This window comes from Aspergillus foveolatus (genome assembly GCF_047715535.1).
Source record: "Aspergillus foveolatus strain CBS 279.81 unplaced genomic scaffold BDW70scaffold_32, whole genome shotgun sequence".
NCBI classification, from domain to species: Eukaryota; Fungi; Ascomycota; class Eurotiomycetes; order Eurotiales; family Aspergillaceae; genus Aspergillus; species Aspergillus foveolatus.
In genome coordinates this window covers 181,860-203,993 of record NW_027396096.1, presented here as the reverse complement: position 1 = coordinate 203,993, position 22,134 = coordinate 181,860, and the positions used below count along the sequence as shown (strand labels likewise).

General features: G+C 51.1%; 6 protein-coding genes across 6 annotated transcripts; 1 reads left to right on the top strand and 5 right to left on the bottom strand.

Moving 5' to 3' along the window:
* Positions 1-899: 899 nt before the first annotated feature.
* On the bottom strand, positions 900-2,428 carry grpE (mitochondrial nucleotide exchange factor MGE1). Its single transcript, XM_073737212.1, has 3 exons — positions 2,072-2,428; positions 1,573-2,001; positions 900-1,519 (listed from the first exon to the last, which is right to left on the bottom strand). Exons 1-3 carry the CDS (start codon positions 2,366-2,368, stop codon positions 1,487-1,489), a joined length of 759 nt encoding a protein of 252 aa, XP_073594972.1. The 5' UTR covers positions 2,369-2,428; the 3' UTR covers positions 900-1,486.
* A 2,008-nt stretch (positions 2,429-4,436) lies between these two features.
* BDW70DRAFT_71547 (uncharacterized protein) lies at positions 4,437-6,792 on the bottom strand. Its single transcript, XM_073744654.1, has 2 exons — positions 5,995-6,792; positions 4,437-5,920 (listed from the first exon to the last, which is right to left on the bottom strand). The coding sequence occupies exons 1-2, from the start codon at positions 6,539-6,541 to the stop codon at positions 4,602-4,604; spliced, it is 1,866 nt and encodes a 621-aa protein (XP_073594971.1). The 5' UTR covers positions 6,542-6,792; the 3' UTR covers positions 4,437-4,601.
* Positions 6,793-7,751: 959 nt separating this feature from the next.
* On the bottom strand, positions 7,752-9,171 carry BDW70DRAFT_138409 (c-type cytochrome). The gene is made up of 4 exons (XM_073737211.1): positions 8,840-9,171; positions 8,250-8,440; positions 8,093-8,187; positions 7,752-8,038 (listed from the first exon to the last, which is right to left on the bottom strand). The coding sequence occupies exons 1-4, from the start codon at positions 8,868-8,870 to the stop codon at positions 8,014-8,016; spliced, it is 342 nt and encodes a 113-aa protein (XP_073594970.1). The 5' UTR covers positions 8,871-9,171; the 3' UTR covers positions 7,752-8,013.
* Positions 9,172-9,695: 524 nt separating this feature from the next.
* On the top strand, positions 9,696-10,548 carry BDW70DRAFT_160993 (uncharacterized protein; the record flags this gene model as incomplete). The annotated part of the gene is made up of 2 exons (XM_073740925.1): positions 9,696-10,073; positions 10,144-10,548. The coding sequence occupies 2 exons, from the start codon at positions 9,696-9,698 to the stop codon at positions 10,546-10,548; spliced, it is 783 nt and encodes a 260-aa protein (XP_073594969.1).
* Positions 10,549-10,568: 20 nt separating this feature from the next.
* On the bottom strand, positions 10,569-12,312 carry BDW70DRAFT_71525 (exosome non-catalytic core subunit RRP42). The gene is made up of 2 exons (XM_073744653.1): positions 11,608-12,312; positions 10,569-11,548 (listed from the first exon to the last, which is right to left on the bottom strand). The coding sequence occupies exons 1-2, from the start codon at positions 12,157-12,159 to the stop codon at positions 10,925-10,927; spliced, it is 1,176 nt and encodes a 391-aa protein (XP_073594968.1). The 5' UTR covers positions 12,160-12,312; the 3' UTR covers positions 10,569-10,924.
* Positions 12,313-13,058: 746 nt separating this feature from the next.
* BDW70DRAFT_71498 (serine/threonine-protein kinase) lies at positions 13,059-15,970 on the bottom strand. The gene is made up of 4 exons (XM_073744652.1): positions 15,779-15,970; positions 15,503-15,724; positions 14,707-15,450; positions 13,059-14,656 (listed from the first exon to the last, which is right to left on the bottom strand). The coding sequence occupies exons 2-4, from the start codon at positions 15,668-15,670 to the stop codon at positions 13,223-13,225; spliced, it is 2,346 nt and encodes a 781-aa protein (XP_073594967.1). The 5' UTR covers positions 15,671-15,724; positions 15,779-15,970; the 3' UTR covers positions 13,059-13,222.
* Between the last annotated feature and the right edge of the window lie 6,164 nt (positions 15,971-22,134).

Below are 22,134 nucleotides of genomic sequence, written 5' to 3'. Positions count from 1 at the left end.
TGCGGTCACGGGACCCTGACAAAGCCTCTCTCGGCGATCTGTTATGCCACGCCACGAACTCTCCTTACTTCTCCAGAGTACAGTCCATCGACCCGAATCCCGAGCATCCGAGACTCGAATAATGGCTCAATTCATGACCCGGTGTCGTCATTCTCTTCTTCGACCTCGATGCCACTATGAGAACGCGGACTTGGCATAACTCGGTTTCGCTTAGCCCCGGACAGTCTCGCGGGCTCCGAGTTACTGACATAGCCACCCTTCACGTTCGCGGAGCGTCCTCCGCGCATTAGGACGCCTAGGCGTCTCTTATTTGTTTCAAATCATACCGACCCCGGCTAAGGTTTGGGGGGAAGCGCTCCAGGGTCCATACTCGCGCGGCTTACATCCGCTTTAGACACACTGCCTTGAGCCTGGGTAAGCCTAAGGCATACTGGATCTTGTGCTTACATTACGGCTGAGACTATAAGTCAATATCAGTCTGCCTTCAGGCTGTACCCCGCCATGCTGCCAGCGCCAGCGCCATGCTTGTCTTGTTGCTCGACCGCTTGTAGAGGATGAAGCAGGGATCTAAATACGAGTACGGAGTAGGGCGCAGGGTATCACTCATCAGCGGGCCGGCTACGGAAAAGAGAGTGCCTTGTATATTGTAGCTGAAGCTTGGTACAACGCCGCAAGTATCGACGAACGATGTGCCATCTCGCGTGAGCCAACGTGATCGCCTCCCAAGGTTTAATCCTAATGGGTCATTCAATACCTGTTGCCTAGCGTTCTGTGGCTAGCTGTTATGATTGCCAGCAGTGTCTGGAATCGAGACTCTGCAACTTTTCAGGTAGCCTACTACACAGCTTTCCATCTTCCAGAGCCGGTATAATCCGGATTCTCCTATAGAGTATCCGTGTGATAAATAGAGTTGCGTCCAGCCACACAAGTTCTCACACTGCTAGTATTTACGCCTTGCGATTCATTTTGGAATCGCCTGGGCTGTTACGACTTATCTTAGGGCCATATTTGTCTCTGGTGAGCATTCTGCATTGGAATGTCATATTCTGATTCCGATTCAAATGAGACATCTCAGGGAATCTGCACGTGCTAGTCCAAGAAGGATGAAATGAGAAAAGGTGTAACATAATCATCCTGTGCCATATCATGCCAATGATTGTCGACATATTTTTAGGAGAAAAGAAACGACATGACCAAACCAGTCAACATTAATAGTAGTATACAGAGATGGGAGGGTTGTAAGCAAAATAACGCCGTGATGAATCTAGAAGAAAAGGCATCCAAAAGAAGACAGTCCAGACGCCCCCAATCGTACGAAAGGTGTATCATACATATGCGTTCATAGACAGAATAGGCGTCCATCCGGGAGCATAAAGGTGGAGGTTGAGGTGTGAGCGCCGTGGGAGGGATATGGTGGGGGCCTTTCATAGTGGGTGAAGGATTTATAGTGTACAGAGGTATGTATCGGTCGAGCGGAGGATTGCGTTTAGTCATTCTTCACAACTCCGACCTTGGCAGCCTGGACAAATGATTAGCGGTCAAAGGTTTCCAGTCAATACGCAGCAAACTCACCCTCAGGACACGGCCGTTCAATGTGAAACCCTTGCTCTGGGTATACATGATCTCGCCATTTTCCTTGCCCTCGACCTTGGTCATGAAGGTAGCTTCGTGGATCTTAGGGTCGAACTTCTGGGGTTTTCCGTCCTCGCCAGGCTTTCCGGGATCAAATCGTTCCAGGCCGTGCTTCTGCAAAGTGTTCAGAAGGATGTTCTGGGTCATCTTTAGACCGTCGACGAGATCCAAGAGGTCCTTGTTCTCCTCGGTCTTCGGAGCATTAAGCTTCTCCTTTGGGACAGCTAGAAGAGCACGATCGAAATTGTCGATACTCTCAAGGAGGTCGACGGCAAATCGTTGAATGGCGAAGTTGCGGGCGTTCTCCATGTCCCGCTTTGTGCGCTCCTGTAGGTTCAGGAAGTCTGCAACAGACCGGACGTATTTGTCCTAGGGATAGTCAGTTTGACTTATTAATGCAATCAAAGAGAACGACGGGACAGTTTGGGGTGTGAATCACCTTGAGCTCAATAACCTCTTTCTTCTTCTCTTCAAGCTCTTTCTGGCATTGGTCCTCGGCTGTCTCTGTGGATTCGGCCCCATTGTCCTTTTGTTCCTTTTCACCGTTCTCTGTTTGGGTCTCTGTCTTGTTCTCTGTAGAATAGCATCGAGCGGTAGGAATGCGAGCAAAGGGACGGAGGAGCTGTGGTTGAAACTGTGATGGCTGGCGGACGGCCAAAGGCGCGGTGGAAGCGGAGCGGACAGAGAGCAGAGCCCGGGAGGCCTGAGCTTGTCTGAAGAGAGTTCGCTTGAACATTATGAGTTTATGTGATTTGGAGATTATAACTCGATTGAAGGTAGAGAGGAACAAGGGTGATGCTGTGAAGAGACACTCGGCATTACAGCAGAAAATATGAAAGCTCCGACGTCACCTGACCGCCCGAAGGAAAAACATCCCACCGAACTATACATGAGATGCGACAGGAGATGCGTATCATACTTTGGTGTCTCAATTAAATGTGAGAACCATGCCCGGGGCCAATAAATGCGTGGTCTCTCACAGATAATTTTTATCTGGAGTATTATTTAAGTGGTTTCAACTTTGCAGTTGAAGAGCTACCTGCCGTTATTAGCCGGGCTCAATGAGGTCAAGCTCCTCCAAAGAGAGCGCGGATGGCACTAATTGAGAGGCAGCCTTACCGTTAGAGCTAACAGGACACATTAGGAGCAACATGTGATAAGCGCTCAATTCAGGATAATTAAAGGCGGAGATGCCATGTTCTATGCGTAATCATGCCGCCCACTCCGTAGCCAAGGTAAGACAGGGGTCGGTGAGTACCCAGTAGAAGCGCCATTATATAATGCTGCTGATACATCGTTTCTTGCCACAGATTCCGATCCTAGGGGCGAGGTCGTGAGCTCAGACCGGGAGCAGTACTCAGTCACGTGGCGTTTTGTGGTAACTGCGTTCTATATATGGGCGACTTACGCGATTCGCAGCTCATATTCCACCCTTTGACCGTCAATGATTTCTATAGATCGAGCTACGTGACAGACTGAGGCAAAGGAAGGACGGTTCACTGCGAGCGTGTGCCCACTGCAAGGCATATACCAAAAGGCCGGGACTGTTAACCCTATCTCCCTCAGATCAGGAGGATGGACTTACGGCAGGAGAGATCCTTCCCCAACATCGGTAGAGCGGAGCTCTTTTGGCGGCCATGGGAAGGGCTATGGCCAATACAGGCTGGTCAGGTCTTTGAGACTTTTGAGGTGATGACGGCGGAGCGGCTGAATACATCTGCAGTCAAATTCCACACCAGGCACAGTTGGGCTTTTGACTTAGGAACGCTTCTGTCAAGATGGATGAAGATACGCCAGAGTGCGAGTAGGACGCTGAAGACAAGAGCGGGACGATAAGCTCCCAAGAGACGACATTGAAGGCCACGAAAGCATGACAAGGGGGCGGGTTGGGACGAGGTGAGAAGAGGCTTAGAAACAAATGATTCTGTTGCGACTAAGCGCGAAGTCGAGTTCAAAGGACAAGCCCAAGAAAAGCTCTCTCTTGAGGCCCCAGTTCGCCTCCCAGATATCCGGCTTCTATTTATTCTAATTTGTTTGTTTGGTGGTCGCCGTTTATCCAAGAAGCTTGTCTCTGTAATCGTTATTCCCAGCTTCATTGATTCCATCATTGTGCTGTGGCTGTAAGAAGCGAGCGTCTTATATTGACAGAGAATCAAGACAATTCAAGAACGTACGTAATAGATTCAATAGCGTAGAATAAATAGCAAGCCTAGCCATCGCCTTAATAGCCCGCCTACAAACCACCAGACACCGTGCTGTAACCGACGAACCGAATATGCAGGCAATAGGGAGAGAACGAAAACATCAGGAATAGGGGAACTAAAGAAACTGAAGGAAGAAGAACAAGATGGAACGAGACAAGCGAGGCAGAACGAAGCCAAATATGTGAATCACTCCGCAGCAAAAGAAACCATGACCATGTACGCAATTAGGAGGAATGAGGGGGAAATGACAAGGTAGAAGGGAGATCAACGAGATATAGATGAGAAGAGAAAGTCCCGGAACCGGTCGTCTATCTCTGCTTTTACCTGCCTTCTCGCCTTGTTCGCCGTTAAAATGACTAACCGTGACCGATGGATGGAAAGAGACGGATAGGAAAAGAAGCGATGGTGGGATAGATGGAGGGGTTGTTCCTGCATTATCGCCCTACCCGCTGGTTACGACGGCCAGGTGGGTATGTACCGTCGCCAGCAATAGGCAGGGGGCAGCGCGGATAACACAAAGATGGCCTATGTATGTGATGTCCGGACAGAAGTGCGTATATGCAAGGAGTCAAATGCAAGGCGAGGACGTTGAACGCACCCTACACAACCAAGAAGTAGTGCTAGCAGCAGACCCGGATAAGACCCCTGGTAACGCCAGACACCGATAATGCAGAAGGACAGAGATTATACGGAGAAGGTAGGAGAGACGGAGACCGAGAGAAGAGTATGAATGTCGAGGAAAGGAGAAAAGAGAGAGACGTGAGATCATGCACCATCTATTATGTCACCATCCTCAGATCCATCGGCAAGTAGCGAAGTCGACGACGGCAGTTTGCGACCAGCCCCATACACCATCTCCATAAGCTTAGCTTTTTGCTTCTCCCTCACAGAGCGAAGATAATCGTATGTCCCCTCCAGACCCTTGATTTGGCCTTCAATCACTGCCTCTACAGGGCCAAGTGTTCGGCCGCCACTGCTCCCCGAGTCCACGGCGCCAGCAAAGCTAACGGAATCGTTGCGCCGGACAAGTGGACTGACAAGTTTGCGCCGCAGTGTTTCTAGGTTCACTTTGAGTGTCAAAAGGCGACCGCGGTGGTCCATGAGGAGGTGCTTGTTGGCGACGGTGCGACTGCGGACGTTTGCTAAGAGTCGCTTGTTCTTTTCATACTTGCGCACAACGGCGGCGTCGGGCCCCAGGACTCGGGTCCAAAGGGAGCTGAGCATTTCACCCTCGGCCCGTTCCTGGGCATCGGATTCGCGGACGACTGTGCGCTGCAGATTGAGGAACTGGCGGTCGATTGACTCGAACAGCGCAAACAGTGCCGTTGAATGGGTGAGTTCGCTGTTGATGGACTCTTCCAGTACAGAAAGGAATTCGGTGAAGGTCCGTGTGAGGGTTGCACGGGTGCGCTGCGCCGAGGTTTGGCCGAATATGGCTGTCACAATGGTTCCAAATGTAGTAGGGGTGGTGGTGAGCTCGGTGGTACCATCACCGCTGGATCCTGCGACTCTCTCGAGAGTACCCAGTCGCGACAGGAGGTCTTGCACGTTATCAAGGACAATGGACGGTAAACTACTTGGTGGTTGTGACGATAAGGTTTCCAGCTCGCGCTTGGCCCAGTCCATAACCAGCAGGATCGAGTCGACGTCCGAGTCGACGTTGGCGAAAAAACGGGTTAACTCTAGCGAGAGCGACTTGAGCGATTCCGACAGCTCGTCGAGCTGGCGGACGATGATGGGTGCACTGGTCATATTGGTCCCGCGCACCGATTCGCTGAGATCCCAGACAGCCACACCAGTCTCTTGTAATGTTCCAATCTGCTGCACACCATTTTCGGAGTAATAGATAAGCGGCTCGAAAGAGCGCGCAAAGCCTGACAGTTTCACCAGATCTGGGATAGCTGATGGGATACTCGGCATGAATAATGTGCGCAAAAAAGCGATGGACAGCAGGGCAATCAGGACGGATAGGGTGGTATTGGACTTGGAGCTGGTGATGCGATCGAACTTAGACCGCAGGTAAGTGAAGAATGCGACGAACGGTTCCCGGTGCTGAACTTCTGCGCGCACAGCGAACCGGATATCTTTGAGAGGTCTAGGTGTTAGTATATCCCGCGCCAGCAAGCTGGACAGGGTAATCAAACCAAGGGTAGCCTACAATTGCTTATGTTATTATCGGGCTTGAAGTCCACAGTCTCGGCGTCTGAGATCGGCCGTAAAGGGATTCGCACTGGACTGGGCGACCGGCCCTTCAGTGGTGAATCTGCTTCTGGCGGTAACGGTACGTTGGCGGCAACGATGACATCCCCCGTCTCGGTGGAAACGGCACGGCGTCCTGCTACGGGAGCCTCTGGCGCATCTTCATACTGCGGACTGGCTTCGCGCGACTGTGTTGGACTAACTCCCACGGTTGGTTTCAGCCCGAATCGCTCGTGGTCGATCTTGCGCGTATAGGGCTGGTGTCTATACCACCCGCTATATGGGACAAAATCATACCTTCTTCCAAAGCCGGGCGGCGACCAACGTTCATCGACGGGTGTTGTATCTTCATCCTCGCAGTCCGATTCTTCCGACCTAAAACCTGAGTGTTGTGATGGGAGACCAAAGACTGGTGAGCGGTGGCGATTACTTGTGTTCTCAAGGTCCTCGAGCGACGCATCCATAGACGGATGGTCGTCGAAAACATTATCTAGCTCGTCCAGCATGATGGACGGCGTTGCGCGCAGGGGTTCCTGAAGTGATACGGCCACTCTCAACGCTATAATTCCCCAGACGTCCTCAATAAACCGCCGGAAGTGGTGGTTCACGAAGGGAGGGGGAGGAGGTTCGCAAGGGCGCTAACGTATAGGTTGCTGGACCTAGCAGAATGTAGGTGGGGGAGGTGCGGAAAAGTCGAGTCCAACAGGACAGAGTAGCGGGGAAGAGATAAGGACAATAGCACAAAAGCAGCAAGCTAGCAGGTGCTGCAGAGACAACGCAGGTGTTGAAGAATAATGCGACGGCGGGAGAGACCTTGATTGATGCCTGAGGACCAGCAAGCAGGGCTGACAAGTCACGACGCACGAGTACCGGAAGGGAGACAGGAGTTACAAACGATTTGCATTGAACGGTATATAGTTAGAACCTGGGTATTACCCTCACGAATGTGTTTCAGAACTGTTGACCACGTTAGTGTTGGTGCAGGAAAGGCACCGATATTCCAGCCTAGATGCCTGAGTTTCATCCAATATCCAAAAAGCGCAGAAGTAAAGCGAGTAACAGACGAGGTCCGACGGAAGATGAGATGCTTGCAAGCCCCTCGCATGCGCACTTAATCGGTCTTCTCTGTCTTGACTTTGCCTCGACCGGGTTCATCAGTCGAGGCGCTGGGGAATTTATGGAGGGGGCGCAGGAGGAGGAGGCTGGGCCAATAACGAGATGCGCGAGCTGTCATGTGCTGTATGTCAACCTGTCCACGGCCAACGAGCCGGTCTGCTCCGGACTGTTTCGATGCCTTTCGAGGTCCCCAACTATCTGATGCACGAATCAAACAACTCGAGGTTGTCTTTGACTTTGTCCAGAGTAGGCAAGAGTCGTGCCTTGGGGAACTCCTCTCATCCTAGGCTGCCAGCCAATCATTTGTCCAGGCTACAATGGCATTCCTGGATTAGATCGTCCATCGTCCATTGACGAGTACATCATTATTAGGCAACTTGGCAAGCAAAGACTGAGACGTTGCCGTCGCCTTGATCATTGGCTGTGCTGTGGCCTGTAGATCGAAAGTAAACTGATAACCTGATTAGCCATTTTCATCACAAGGCGACTTTTCGAGTCATCCCGCCACGTGATAAATAACCTGTGTCACGTGGAATGACGAAATTGCAGGATTAGGACTAGGTAGCACGTTAGTAGATAGAAGGGTAGAGGCAAACTGGATGTCGTGAGAGGAGACTCTTTATTCATTATGGTACCATGATACACAAAAGCTGAAAAAAAACACATCCGTCAAGGGTAAAGGAAAAGGGAATAAAGCATATAGACAAGGATGGCGAAGGAAACAAGACTCTATAATATCCTCCATGTCCCGACGCTTCAAAACCAGGTCTAGGTGTAATGTTACAGTACCCGCCTGTCACCTAGCCAGAGGCCCGGCGATCCCCAGGGGGCGGTTTATTCTCGTCGTCTAATCGCGAACGATTTAAGCGGTGCTCTCCTTGAGGTAGCTGTGTATCCTGTTAGCCTATGTGCTCTTATCCGTGGTAAGCAGCGTTACATACGTGATGAGATCGTTCCTCTCCTTGGTCTTCTTGAGACCACCGAAAGCCATCTTGGTACCGGGGATGAACTTCTTGGGGTTCTCGAGGTACTTGAACTGTTGGGGAAAGAATGTTAGCAATCGGCCCAGAGCTGTTAAGAGCTGTCATGGGAGTGTACCAGAGAGTTCTCGTCCCAGGTGACGTCGGCCTGCTTGTTGGCATCGGTGTAGGCGTAGCCCTCAGCCTGGCCAGTCTTACGGCCAAAGAGACCGTGGAGGTTGGGGCCGACCTTGTGGCCGCCGCCGTCCTCGACAGTGTGGCACTGCTTGCAACGGGTCTCGAAGAGCTTAGCACCCTTGGCAGAGTCGCCTGGAAAAAAAAGTTGATTAGCATTCTGCTCCGCTTTCTCTTTCTCCAGCTCTTCCAGTTCGGCTTCGCGCATGCTGAGGGTGGTTGTGAAGCAGTAAGCATCGAAGCTCGTCATGGTGGCGACGACGATGATTGAATCAAGGATCCGCCGCCAAGTAAGAATTGCCAGCGCGCAATAGAAGTAGAGATTGTATTGTGCTGGCGATCAAATGGCGATCTAGAAGCGGGCAAGTTTGAGCTTGTGTTGGATCGGACAATTCTCTCACTACAGATCCAACACATCATTCACAGCCTGTGTCTCACATATTCGTTCATTTTGATAATGCACGCAGTGAAGTGAGTACCACCCCCAGCAGAGTGCGCCTAGTCGGAACGAAGAGATGAATTCAGACAACTTACCAGGAGAGTAGCTGTCACCGCCCTTAGCCATTGTGAGTGATAAAAAATAGAGGTAGAGAGAAAAGGGTTATGTAAAGAGGTAAGTGGTATAGTACAAAGAGTTGTATGTAGCAGAGAAGATGAAAGACAGAAATCAAGTCAAGCGGACTGGCCGAAGGGAAGAAAAAAACTTGGAGGGAATTTGTAGAGCTGGTTTCTTGGTCGCGACCCCCGACGACACCCGTGATCTGGGAATTAACCAATCACAGAGCGGATGATTCAGCGCTGTGCTTAGAGTAACGGGCGCTGCCGGGTCTGAGGTCAGGAATCGGTCACCGCAAATAAGTCCTGGCTGGATGAAGCTTTATTTAAAGACTATTGCAATTCCTACATACTACGTCTAGGGGCTCAATTATGCAGCTCTTAAATAGCAACAATGCACCTTCTATGACTTCTATCTCTCATAGAGCCCTGCTACTATACTGTAAAAGATGATTGGTGATTCTGCATGCCGTAATGGCATGACCTCATTCCAGCGCAGAGAGATGCTGGTTACTAGGAGCTCTCCTCTGCCTGTCTCGGGGAGCTGGGCAACAGTGGGCTACGGAGACCGGAGTAGCCCTCCCCGTAATAACAAATCTGCATTCTTTCATTCGCCTAGCGATGGCGAGTTTTTCCCGCTCTCCCCGGCCTTGGTCCGAAGTGGCCTGATGCCTTAGCGGCCACTAAAAAAAGTGTGTTTGTGCCTTAAAGCCTTGGTGCCTTAGAGCCGGGCGCCAGAAGTCACATGATTATATCACTACCAAAAAGTTATGCCGGCGACCAAGAAGCTAGCATATAGAGAAATCGCAGCCCAAGAACCAGCAGTTCGTACAGAATGCCCTCAGCAGCTATTCCCCCGTTCCTCCTTCCCGGAGGAATTCCCTCAACACGAGTCATCCTATCATTGTCCCGGTCCTCCCGCATCGGCAGACTCCCACCGACGCACCGCTGCGCATCAACAAAGTCCCCAAGTGACAACAGCCAAAAACCGCGCGTCCTCGCACAACCAGATAAATTCCGCCCCCCCTCACACCCTGCGCGCCGCGTCGTTCCAACACGCAATGGCAAAGTCGTCAACTACCCCGGTCCCAAGCTCTCTGAGAAAGAAGAGGCGGAGCGGGCAAAAAAGAAGTACCCGAATATGTTTCCACCCGAGGGGACGGTCATGTTTCGGTTTTTGACGAGTCGGTGGATTCATGTCTGGATTGCTTTTGTGCGTACTCATTTTACCCACAAACTCATTTCTGAGTTGGGACGTATGTAACTAATATGTGAGTTGGCAGGGTGTGTTAACATCTCTTGCAACATTTACGTTCACCACAAACTTCAAAGCAACTAGTCCCTTCGCGCACCTTCTTCCGCCCTGGTCGGCACTACTGAGTCACCCGATTGATACCATCTCTCAAGCGCTCTCGGTGTTTCGGATGCATGTGCAACATTCCTCTGTGGAGACGCGGGAGAAGCGGATGAGGGCCGTGGAGGACGCGGAGAAGAGGAGGCAGTTCCGGATTGCGCATGGGCTGGAGGAGCCGAGTGAGCAGGATCTTGCGAAGGAGGCGAAGCAGGTTGAGCACGTGGATGATCAGTCGCCTATTGCTCCTGAAGCTCACGATGGTGCGGTTGCTGGGGAGTACGTGGACTGGGAGGGGAAGAGGAGGCCCATCAAGAAGTGGTTGGGGATTTGGTAGGTTGGGGTCACTAGTGGATGACTGATGCTTGATGTGAATATGGGGTACGTGGTCAGGGTGCTATGCCGGTATTGAGCTAGTCCTCTTGTTGAGGCGGTTGCTGAGCAATTATGTATAGTATAGTAAGGACTGAATAGTCTTAACTCATGTATTATTATGCGCATATACATGTTCATTGTCATCGGCACTCTATCTTCATGCGGAATCGTTCGCGACTGTTGCTCCAACAGAGTTGGGTAAATATCCAAGTCAGTTTTGCATGCTGAGTATGCAGACCAAGAGGATTGCATCACAGACGTCGGCGGATTGTCCTCGCTTCAAGTGTCCGACAGCACTCGTACTGGAGAGAAAGGCCTCAATAACTGCCTCCTCAAGTTCATCCAACTTCAACTCCTTCCAGCCCCTCGAGAACCTCCTCGCCAACACCTCCCTTCTCCAAAACCATCTTAACCATCTTGGCGATCGTCGCCCTCTTTACACCACCGCGCCGCGGCCTCCACACACCTGGTACCTCCTCTTCTCCAGTGGAAGGATTGACGATCAGAGACTCCTCAGCCGCAGCTGTAGACCCTACTGTCGCGACATTCTCCGAGTTCGGAATGCCCGGCTGCGTAAGCCTCGAAGGAGGATCGATCGTGCGAATTGAGAGCAGTTTCAGCGGGCCCGAGTCAGTGTCATGTGCTATTGAAATTGCGAGCACTGCGTCCGCCACAGCGATCTCTTCACGGCTTGGGTCGAATATTATGTTCTCTGCCACGGAAATGACGAGCAGCGTAACAGGAGGTCGGACTTTATGCACGGATATTGAGCTGGGAATGGTGGTTCTTGCGGGTTTGACGCGGGGGTATAAGTATTCGGCGGCATTCCAGTCGTCGTCAAAAAAAGGGTCTTCTTCGCCTTTTGATTTTAGTTTTGGCAGCTTTGTTGCGAGGAGGGCGAGGTGGGTTGTAAGGGATAGGAGGGGGAGGGGGTAGGACAATGGTTGTGAAAGGAGCAGGACCTAGACATCGCATATCAGCACACACCAAAGTACGAAGAGCCGGTGAATAGGATACTCACATCGATATACAGCCTCCAATGCCACCTCCGATTTATCACAAGCCGTCCCTTCAACCCGCCAACCATCTCCTCAGCACCACCCTTCTCCCCGCCCGAGACAGATTCCACCAGCGGCTCCCTCATCATTTCTGACAAGAAAACAGGTAAGGCATCATCATCTCGAAAGCCAGGAATCTCAATGGCCATCTGTACCCACGATCCATGGCCAGATGAGGAACCCCGGCCAGCGCCACCCTCGCTGTCTGAACCGGCCTCGCCAATCCCCTCCGCATGCTCCAGCTGTTGCGCCTGCACACCAAGAATAGTCTTCTCAACCTCAGCCTTAACGCCCACAATAGCCTGTGTGCCATCTGCGAACCCGACCCGTGCGCTGCCATTCGTCCCGGGCAGGATATCTGTTTCTGCTGTGAGAGGGCGGAATTGCGTTGGTGAGCGGCCGTCTGGCCGGATCGGGGTGCCAGGGAGCGAGAGTGATGTGTAGAGGTAGGAGAGTTCGGCGGGAGAGAAATGAGGAGTCTGCGAAGCAGATGAGGCTTGTCGTTGGGCGGCCATTGGAACGGAGTTATAAATGCGAAATTTTGGTTATGCGAGCTAGCTGCTACCTAGCACTCGGCGTTGTGTGCGTCGCAATGAGCGAATTCGGGCACCAGATGCTAGGTAAATGTTTCCTGATTAGAGCAAAAGGTAAGCCATGCTGAATTATTGATAATGACTTTTTGTTGAGGTGAGTTACTCGCGATGCGATTGAATGTGCTTGATTGGGAAATTCTACTCAGACGGTCAATCGTTCTTCCATTCCGCTCCCAGCTCATGAACTATGGACTGTCAGCAACGAAGTATATCCCAATTTAAAGCTCTCTGGTTCAACTAGGTAGAATATCTATGCTTTTAGGAATAAGATTCAAGATGAAGTGCTCATTTTGTCCATTCAGTGGATGTACAAGACGGTTCTTTCCGCCATAAGTGGGTGTAGTATATTACAAATTTCTTGGAGTCAGGCCGACCACCCGTGGCCATCACGATTAGTAAAAGATTGTACAGCGTAGAAAGGTATTTGGAGTGTGGTACATCATTCCCCGTAAACAAAGGGTTACCAGGAGTGATGTTGGAGTAGCAGGGGTAGGAAGGACGGAGAAAGAGATGGTGGAAAGGAGCGACAAATGAAAGGGTGCGTAGGAGGCTTGAGGGAGAGATTGGGGTGGATGTGAGGAGGAAAGTATATATAGTATGTATATAGAATGAGTGATGCATGAAAAACCACGACCCGCGCGGTGGGGGTCGAAACATGATGCAGCAAAGGAAAGACAACAGTGCGAGGCCGACTGTATCTATAAAAGGCCTTTGGGGTATGAAGACAAAGAAAGCCGACAAATAAAACCCGGGCTCTACCAAGCCCTATAAAGCTGGAAACAAATAGCAAAGTCGCGAAGATGTAAATAGGAAGGGGAATGAAGGTGAACAAAAACAGAAACCAGGCGATAGCCGACACCGTATCCCATGCGCCTTATGAACAACCACAAAAACTTCCCTTTTGATTATGTATACACGACATTGCAGGTGAGATGTCAGGAGATGAGCCACATATTCCCAACATATCAAAGGATTGGGATATGAGCTACCTGTAGGTGGAGCCTGTCAAAAATTTTGTGGAGGCTGGGCTCAGCCAGTCTCCATCATCGTATGGCGGTGTAGGCCACTGACGGGTTGCACTAGTGGCCGACTTCTCGTCCGAAAGTGGTAGGCGCCTGTTCGGTGTGGCATCCTCATTACCGAAAGACACCCCATCGCATTTAGCCGACGGCGAAGGAGTGGGGTAAGGACTAGGCAAACTGTGGGATTGCTCGTTGCCCAGAGGACGGCTGTAGTTTGACGATGTGTCTGACATCTGTGCTTGTGCCAAACGCATAGCAGCACTGCTGGCGGAATGCAGGACTTCATCTAGAAGCTCATCCTCCTCCTCGGGTGTCTCGTAGCGGTGAACCGGGTGGTTGGTCATCTGCATCGCACGTCGGGTGCGACTCGCTATTGGCCCACCGTTACCATTTATCGAGGCCGGGCTATCTCCCATTGAGCGAATGGACCCTTGAGGCATTGACTGACGCTTGCTAGCTTCAACAGGGGTGGTGATGCTAACCGGAACGTTTCCCAAAGCGGCCGAATCCATGGAGTACCTCACGTTCTGAACGGCCTTGTCTAACTCCGACAAATCAGAGTTTAGCTTTACCTCACTAACGTTAACAGAATCCAGAGCTAGCGATGAACGATTTGACCACGGCATGCAGCCCGCGTTGGCCTCAATATCATCATTCATCACGTTCTGGTTGCGACCGGAGAGTCGGCGAGCGCGTTTCCGAAGGTGGGAGAAGAAGCTCTCCTTCTGGCTGATGGTACTGGTGCTGTTGTTTCCCAGGCCGTTCAGTGCTCTCTCCGCTTCTTGTCGGTGGACATCGCCATAGTGATTTCCGTGAGAGTTTACCGAAAGTTGACGGCCGATCTTCTTGCTTGACTTGGCGGCGTTGGTATTTGAGTCTTGGGCTGGAGGATTGGCTTGGGCAGTGACTGCGTTAGATAAAGGAGAGACGGGGCGGATGGAGGGTAGGATTGGCATTGGAGCACCATGAGCCCAAGTAGCACGTTTGCTTGTGGAGTGTTTTGGCTTCAGCAACTGCGGATCAACATTCGATTCAAGTGCAGGAAGTGTTGGCTTGGAAGGCTGCTCGGGCTCAACAAGAGCAAGGCTCTCTGATCTTCCAATTAATGACCTTCTGAACCATGATGGTTTAGACGATAGTGTGGGGGATTCGTAGGTTTCCTTTGTGGGGGATTTGACGCTCTTTTCAGACTGCTTTCGACCGAGAAGTCGCGCAGTTGAGGATCTCGGCCTCACGCTCAAGGTATCCACTGCATCAGCGAAGTATTCGTGCTGCATTGCCTGTGAAGAGGTAGGTCGATTCTTGGGATCCCACATAAGACACCAGGTCACAAAGTTACTCAGAGCCGCTGGCCACTGTGGGGCTGGCAGAATACTTTCCATTGAATGGGGTGCCATCTTTTTAAGGGTCAGCCGAATTTCAATCTTCAGAGAAGAAAGAAGCATACCTTTGGGAACGTAAAGCCTAGCTTCTGCGCGAGCCGAGAGCCGTCTTTCCACTCACCACCACCAAGCTTAGCACCAGATTTGCTGTACCAGTTCCCTGGGCTGCCCATGATCTCACAGACACGCCAAACTTGGTCAACCTCGTTACCGCCGGGGAAAAGGGGCTTAAGCGTCGCAATCTCCACTGCCATGGCACCAACAGCCCACATATCTACGGGCGCAGAGTATTCGCCCGCACGTAGAAGGACCTCTGGAGCGCGGTACCATCGTGTGGAAACGTATGTGGTGTAGGGTAACTTGGAATGCGTCTCACGAGCGAGACCGAAATCGGCAATTTTCACTGTATAAGTCGTAGGAGTAGATGGAGGAGTGACGAGGTTCGAATAGCGGCTGAAAGTGGAGTCGTTCGGAGCGGATGTGGAAACCAGGATGTTCTCCGGCTTGATATCCCGATGGAAGAAGTGGTGGGCATGGATATGGTCGAGACCACACAGGATTTGGTAGAGGATACTCTTGACATGCTTTCCGTCCAGGTATTTGTGGTCTCGTGCCTTCATCAACTGGTAAAGATTGCCGTCCATGTACTCCATGGCGATGTGCAGCTTGCGGGTGAGCGGGTCGAGGAAAATGTCAAGGGCCGGGACAAGGTGAGGGTGAGGAGGGAGCGTTCGAAGGAAGATCACTTCCCGCAGCTCCAAGCACGGAGCCAATGAATCGAAGGTCTTCTTCATTGTTTTGATGGCAACCTGCAGTCCAGATCAGTATATTGATCCTTAGTCATCAGACAAGCTGTCCTACCAGAGTGCCCCGACGGGCGATGTTGGAACCGGCAGTTCGTACACGTGCTACCGCAACGCTACCAAAGCTGCCGTCACCAACCTCCTTCATCACTTCAAATCGATCTGACAGCGTCGCCATTGAGGTAGGCGTGAGGCCCCGCGAGGGGTGTTCGTAGCAGACAGTCATCTTGTCTCCTTTCACTTCTCTGCCAGCAGATGAAACCAAAAAGAGTTTCGAGGACTGGGCAGCTCTGATTAGCTGAGCCATTGATGCTCTGCGACACCGGGCACTTACCCTATTAGTATGGAATATTGTGGAGGGTTTATATAGACTCTTCCGATGGATAGTGGAATCGATTAATGATATGCTGTCTTCATCACCGGAGTCGAGCGATATTAGGCCTGCGGAGTATGACAGCAGCCTCTGCCCATCGATGGAGAGTGTTCAGGGAAGGAATTAGGTCCGGCGGAGGATTGAGGTAGAGGAAGATGAAGATGAAAGGAGGGGGACGGGGGTAGTCATGTAGTAGTTCGAGGATCGAAAGCCGAGGGGAAGGGAAAGGATGTCTGGAAGCAAGATGGAAGACCCAAAACAGTGGGAATGATCGATGTAAAGAGAGGAGCGGGCCCCGTCTAAGTGGGAACCACTATCCCAAGGGGGGTTCCGGCTTGATTGAGCTGGAGGCCTTTTCGGGGGGAGAGGGAAGTGAGAGCAGCCCCTGACGCGGTGACAGCTATTTCCCGAGCTCTGAGCGGCGTGGAGACCAAGAGGCGGTCGAACAGAGATGAAGAGCGGTGTTGTAGATCACAGCAGTAATCAAAAAACCAGATGGGAATAATGCAAGTGGATAACGGAGGGGTTCTCTTATTATGTGAGGTCTGGACAAACAAGAGGAGGCCCTACGCTGTTGCTGACACGGAGAGCACCTGCAGGCTGGAAAGTCTGATGATGTGGGATGGGATGGGATGAGCCAGGATAAATCACCAGTTATAGGACCAGGGCCCGAAGAGAGCGACACAGAGTGAGAAAAACGGGGTGCTGGGAACGGAAAACGCGAAGCAAGGAAAAAAAAAAGAGAGCGACAGCAGTTTGTATGACTGCGAGAGCAATGGTTTATTCTGATTCTGAAGGAGCGACAAGGACGCGCGAGAGTGGTCAGAGGGACAACGCGAAAGGGAGGAATCAAACAGCGCCAGTCCGGGCAGTTTGTTCGTTCGTGTCTTCAGACTCTGGACTGTTCGAACGTCTAGCCTGCCAGAACTAACGCCGACTAGTCTTTTAGAGGCAGACTTTATTCGACTTCATTCGACGGCCCTGACTTAGCGCTGCCACCGTTGGTCCCGTAAAATGTAATTCATTGAATTTCCCCGAAATTGGCCGGAACAGCCTCCAAACGGGATACGCTCAATGAATTTAACATGGAGAATAAACAATATTAGGATCAGACAACCCCTCGATAACTTCGAAGGACAGTATTATACCATCGGGGAGCAATAATCGCGTAAATAGGTAGAGACGGGACTCTATGGGGTGCCGCGCTAAAAATACTCGTACCTTCGTCAGCGGCCAGCCTTGGTGGGTGAGGAAGGGAGATCCACCGCCGCCCATGGAAAAGGAGTTTGTCAGGCTTGAGCCTATAATAGTTACCGCGGTTATGAAGAGCTTGATGAATCCTTCCCTCCGGATATCCAATACGTCGCAAAAACAAATGCAACGCTTTAGTATAACACGGGAACCACCTCGCACCTCATGGATCATTACGATGATTACTGCCCGATTATCGAACGTACTTTGGAATCACCCTTGACTACGTAGTCGGAGGATTTGGATTCCAGCTCTGAGACCGAGACTGGTATTTTCGAGGATGATGTCTGATACAGCGCGTGTTTTACTAGTATGGCTTGGAGCTTAGTCCCATTACATCGACCTTACGTACTCCGTAGTCCTGCCAATACTGATCTAGCCGTTCGTCTTGTCGTCCTGGAGCTCTGGTACAGTATAGCCTTCGGATAGCCTTCGGATCGACTCCGGCCGCCGCCCGGGTACACGGTACTCTTATGTACACCGACAAAATTGAGGGGAAACAGTCAGACACTAACTCAATCAGACGGACTACCTCGTGCGCAGAGCTTCCAGGTGATCGGATCCGATTCTCGTAAAGACGTGGGTTCGATGGCTCTAAGCCAAAGCTGTTTAGTGAGGTCCACTCCAGCTGGGCGTTGACTGATCAAAAAGGTTATTTGTTAGACAACGGTCAGCTCGGTTGTTCCCAGTGACAGCATGGCATTGTGTGCAACAAGGGCGGCCCCTGTGTCCTCTCTCATTTGAGATCGAGATAACCATAATTGTGATACATGGTCACGTATGTGGATCGGGACAGTTCATGCATGTTGGCTGCATCAAGTCTTCCCGTGAATAAGCTAGCATCTGCTGTACGAGTAAGGAAGTCGTAAGTCTTGACTCTTCTCGACCCGCAATAATCCTCTGGGACTACTGAGGGGCTAGTCGACGAACAATCGGTGTGGCAATGAGAGAAGGCTCAGTTCCTTCCTGAGAGACGAAAAAGGAACGAAGGTCTGGGTCTCTGAATTCTGCCGTTGTATTGGCGACAGGTGTACTTTTAACAGTGGCGGATGTGATCTGTAAATCCCGTACTGTAAGTCTCATCCTGCGCAGATGCGTCAGAAGCATACCTATCTTCTTGGGAACGGAGCGTTGAATCTCATTGGCCCTGTAAACTCACTGACGAGCGGTGCGATGTAGTTGCCAGGCGAGATAAGCGCTGGGAGCGCACCAAATTGGGGATATTGGGGATTCCAGCCAATACACTTGCCAGTAATATTCATGCATTGCAGACCATTATTGCCTGATAATTGCCTGCCAGCAAGTTATCCCGCATCTGATATGGAAGACGCCTACAGACAGGCTTCAGGTCAGGATTTGTGAATGTGACCGATATCCTAGCATAGGCTCCCTCAGTCACGAGGCTCGGAGCCCGATCGAGCGCCTCCAGCTAGAGATGGCATTTGGATGAAGCTCCGATGAGACGCTGGACTGGGGATCCAAGCAACGAGTTTCGCGTCATCTTCCCATCATCATGTGAATTATTGACAAGGCCATCACGCCGACGAGATGGTACGATACTGCAAGAGGAGTAAGGGGCGTCCTGCCCCCCCTGGGCCTCAGTACTTCGGATACGTTGACCGCGTGACTACCAAGCCGAGCTTGTAGTCCTGAATCATGTTGGTGTTTGTTGGTCTGTCCTGTTGATCTTGGTCCCATACCTGGGGCAAAGCCCGGCAAACTGATGATCGACGGCACATATTTGGGCTTGGGAAAAGCAATTATAAGACCATTGGTCAAGAGAAATACAGCCAGATGCCGTATCTCCCGCCCCTTCGAGGCTTTTACCGCCACCGATGTTCTCTTGAGAAAGCTGTTGTTACAGGCACTGAGCGTCCCAAGATTCAGAGTTGGAAACACGAGACTCATACGTACTCATACGTACGCCGAATTATAATTATTTTTATATTATTTTCATTATTATTACTATCGCCCGGGTGACGTTCCCCTGGTTCCAAACGGGAGCGAGCGGCGCTGCTCTGAGTTCAGTTTAGCGTCGGGTGTCCCTGAAGAGAACTGAGCCATACAGAAGAGAAATTGGTCGAGATGGTTCCCACAGGGTCAACCCACCACAACATCAACAATTTTTAATTTCAAAGTCAGATTCAAAGTTTGAAGCCAGCGGGACATCGGAGCATACTGTATCTCAGTGAGATTTAAGGTTCATTCAAAGAGTCGGGCACCAGCGCAGCACAACCCGTCACCGAGGGGCCGACGGTATGCCTGATGGGTGTCGGCCCAACGTCCCCTCCATCTGTTTCTGAGATGGTCAACGGACAACATAGAGGGACCCGCCGGTCGGTCTGTCATTGGCGAGCTAGAGGTTCCGCGTTGCTGGTATTTCAATTTGAAAAAGGCGGGCGACTCAGAACGGATTTGCGCCAGGCTGATTAATCCAGAGGTCTTTCGACTGAGCAATTGGACAGAAAGCAGGCTTGAGTCGCTCGGGGAACACGGATTGCACCCGCTCGGCGGAGGGCCGTCCCCATTTGGGCCCCATTTAGTTCTTCCGCGAATCCGTCCAAGCAGCCACGCTTCTCTCCATGATCGTTGCCCACTTAGGAAACCGCACAGGGCGAAGTTGTTGACGACGTTTGAGTCACTTGGGTGGGCTGAGGGACTGCGTGATCTCCTAAGACCAACGGACTCCTACTAGAGTTCTTAGTGCTTGAAGCCGTCGCATTCTCAGGACCTTCCAGAAGGAATTAGGCTCCAGAGTGCTGGGAATCCTCCGATTATCGAATACACCGAACGCCCATCACAAAAGGGGTATCCGCGTATGTGCGCGAATTACGCTGGGAAAAGAAAAGGAGGTGTCGTGGACATGTCAGGATGAATCATCCTGCCACGAGTATGCTATCCCAAGCCGAGATCTTTTGTTTCTTTTCCCTAGAGGGCCTTTCCGCTGGAAGCCTAGGGGCAGCGCTTCCACCCGGTCCGTAGATGCGGTCGATGAAGCAACTTGACCGCTGGGTAGCCTGATCACCCAGCAGCAGCGAAGATCGGCCGTCCCTTTCATGCACATCACAAGCTCGCAGCGGCACAACGGTAGCATGGCATGGCTGGTGGAACGGCGGAGTGGGAGCCGCTGATTGATAATCGCCCCTATTAAATATTGCTTCTCCGGGGGTTAGCTGGTTACAAGTTGAGAACTCGCAACGCTCTTAATCTCCGTCCGACGAGGATCAGCATTCCTGCGGCGATTGGATGCAAGATGCAACTAGCCTGTTGACCCGTTTAGCGAGCAGTCCGAAGTACCTGTCGTAAACATCGCTTGGCGCTGCGACGAGGTCTTATTGATGGCCGCTGGTCTAATATTGAGCCATTTTTTAGAGGAGCAAGGATGAGGGAGGCCCCAGTCGCCCGTCGTGATTGTCCGACTATGGTGGCTGGGGGACTGCAAGTCAGAGTTGCATCTGTTTTGACACATGGGAAGATCCTGTTTCCCTGCGGCCCATCGTTTGACCATGAGCCTAGGCTCTGGGTAAACAGTAAGCGGGCCTGTTGGTGTTCATAATACGTCACTGATATGATAGCTATCTCCCCAGTAACACGGACCTGTCATAACATCACACCTCTCCAAGCGTCAGTCTGTCCCGTCACTTCAGCATAAGAAGCTCCCTGACAAGTCGACTATCAACGACGTCAAGGTATGGAGACCTGGTGCTCTGATATCATGGACGCAACTAGCGACCCAAGTCTATAAGTGCGCGACATACCGTCCTCAAATTTCGCTGCAAGAACATCTAGTTTCCCCGGTGCAGACCGAGCTGCCAACACAAGTTCGTTATACTTGCCGCGGCTCAGATAAGCATAGCAGAAGAAAGGCGTTCAGGACAGATCATATATTTGAAGGCATTAATCTTGCGTGTAAGTTGTGAGTGGACCAAGCAGGTTTTACAAATACTTGGAGTCCCATTCGGGAGGTAGTTCTCAATATACAAATACCAGTACTTAGGCGATTGGAATGTTCTACAACAAACGGGCAAGCAAATATGGTTAAACCACTGTCAAACTCACCAGGCTTCTTTTAGTTGCTCAACATGGCTAGCTTCAGGGCAACCCAGGCTAATATGAAGTTACGAAGTTGTAGCACCAAGCACAGGTGCAGGCGATACTGAGTACCCAATGCAGGGATCTGTTTCCAGCTTTAATCAGACAAAGCTACCTTACGATATAGTAGGAATCACTGTGGAAGCTTTTGTTGTATCATAGGCTGATAGATTCTGCAGTTATGCTAGACAGTAAGCGGAATCTCAAGAGTGTTCTCTTGAATGACAACGCTGGGTTTCTGTATACTTGGAATAAGCCCATAGACAGACCGGCACTTTATAAAAAGGTCAGCACCATCTCGGTGAGTGGGCAAGTGGTGGCAGTAGAAAGGATGATAATGGTGAGAGGGCTTGAAAGGAGCAGATGGCTAGTGAACACTGGTCGAGGCAGAAGTCAGTCGTGAGAACCGTGGAACAAGCTTGTGCTCAATGTCCCAAGAATCAACTCTTCTACGGTTGCTAAGCCTTCCAGAAGGGTGTGTTACTTCCCCCAATCGCTGCTGGACAGCTCCTGTTGATTACCCTTCCCTATTCTTCTTCTCTTCTTCATCCGCCTCATTTTACCCACTGCTCGATTGCTTCTCCGTCCTCTCGCATTCCATTTTATTAGGGATCTGAATCTGATATAGAGCTGAGATCTCTTTTGGGCGTTGGTTTGGATGAACATGAAGAGCTACTTGCTCTGAACCTGCGTCTGCTTTACGGTCAAACCATCGTTCATCAAATATTCGAGTCCTCTCATTCAGATAGCTAGGATTCGTTTACCTTTATCGAGTCCAGTTGCCCACACAAAACTTGTGCGAATGAGAATAATAGCTTCTTTTGGACCCGCGTCTACTAGTTAAATAGAGCATTTCTTTCTCATATTGCCTTGTTTTTTCAAACGCTAAAATACGCCTGGAAGACCTACTCAACACTAGATCTCGAACACGTCTGAGTCTCAAGTTTGATATCATGACGAATCGTCGTTTGCGC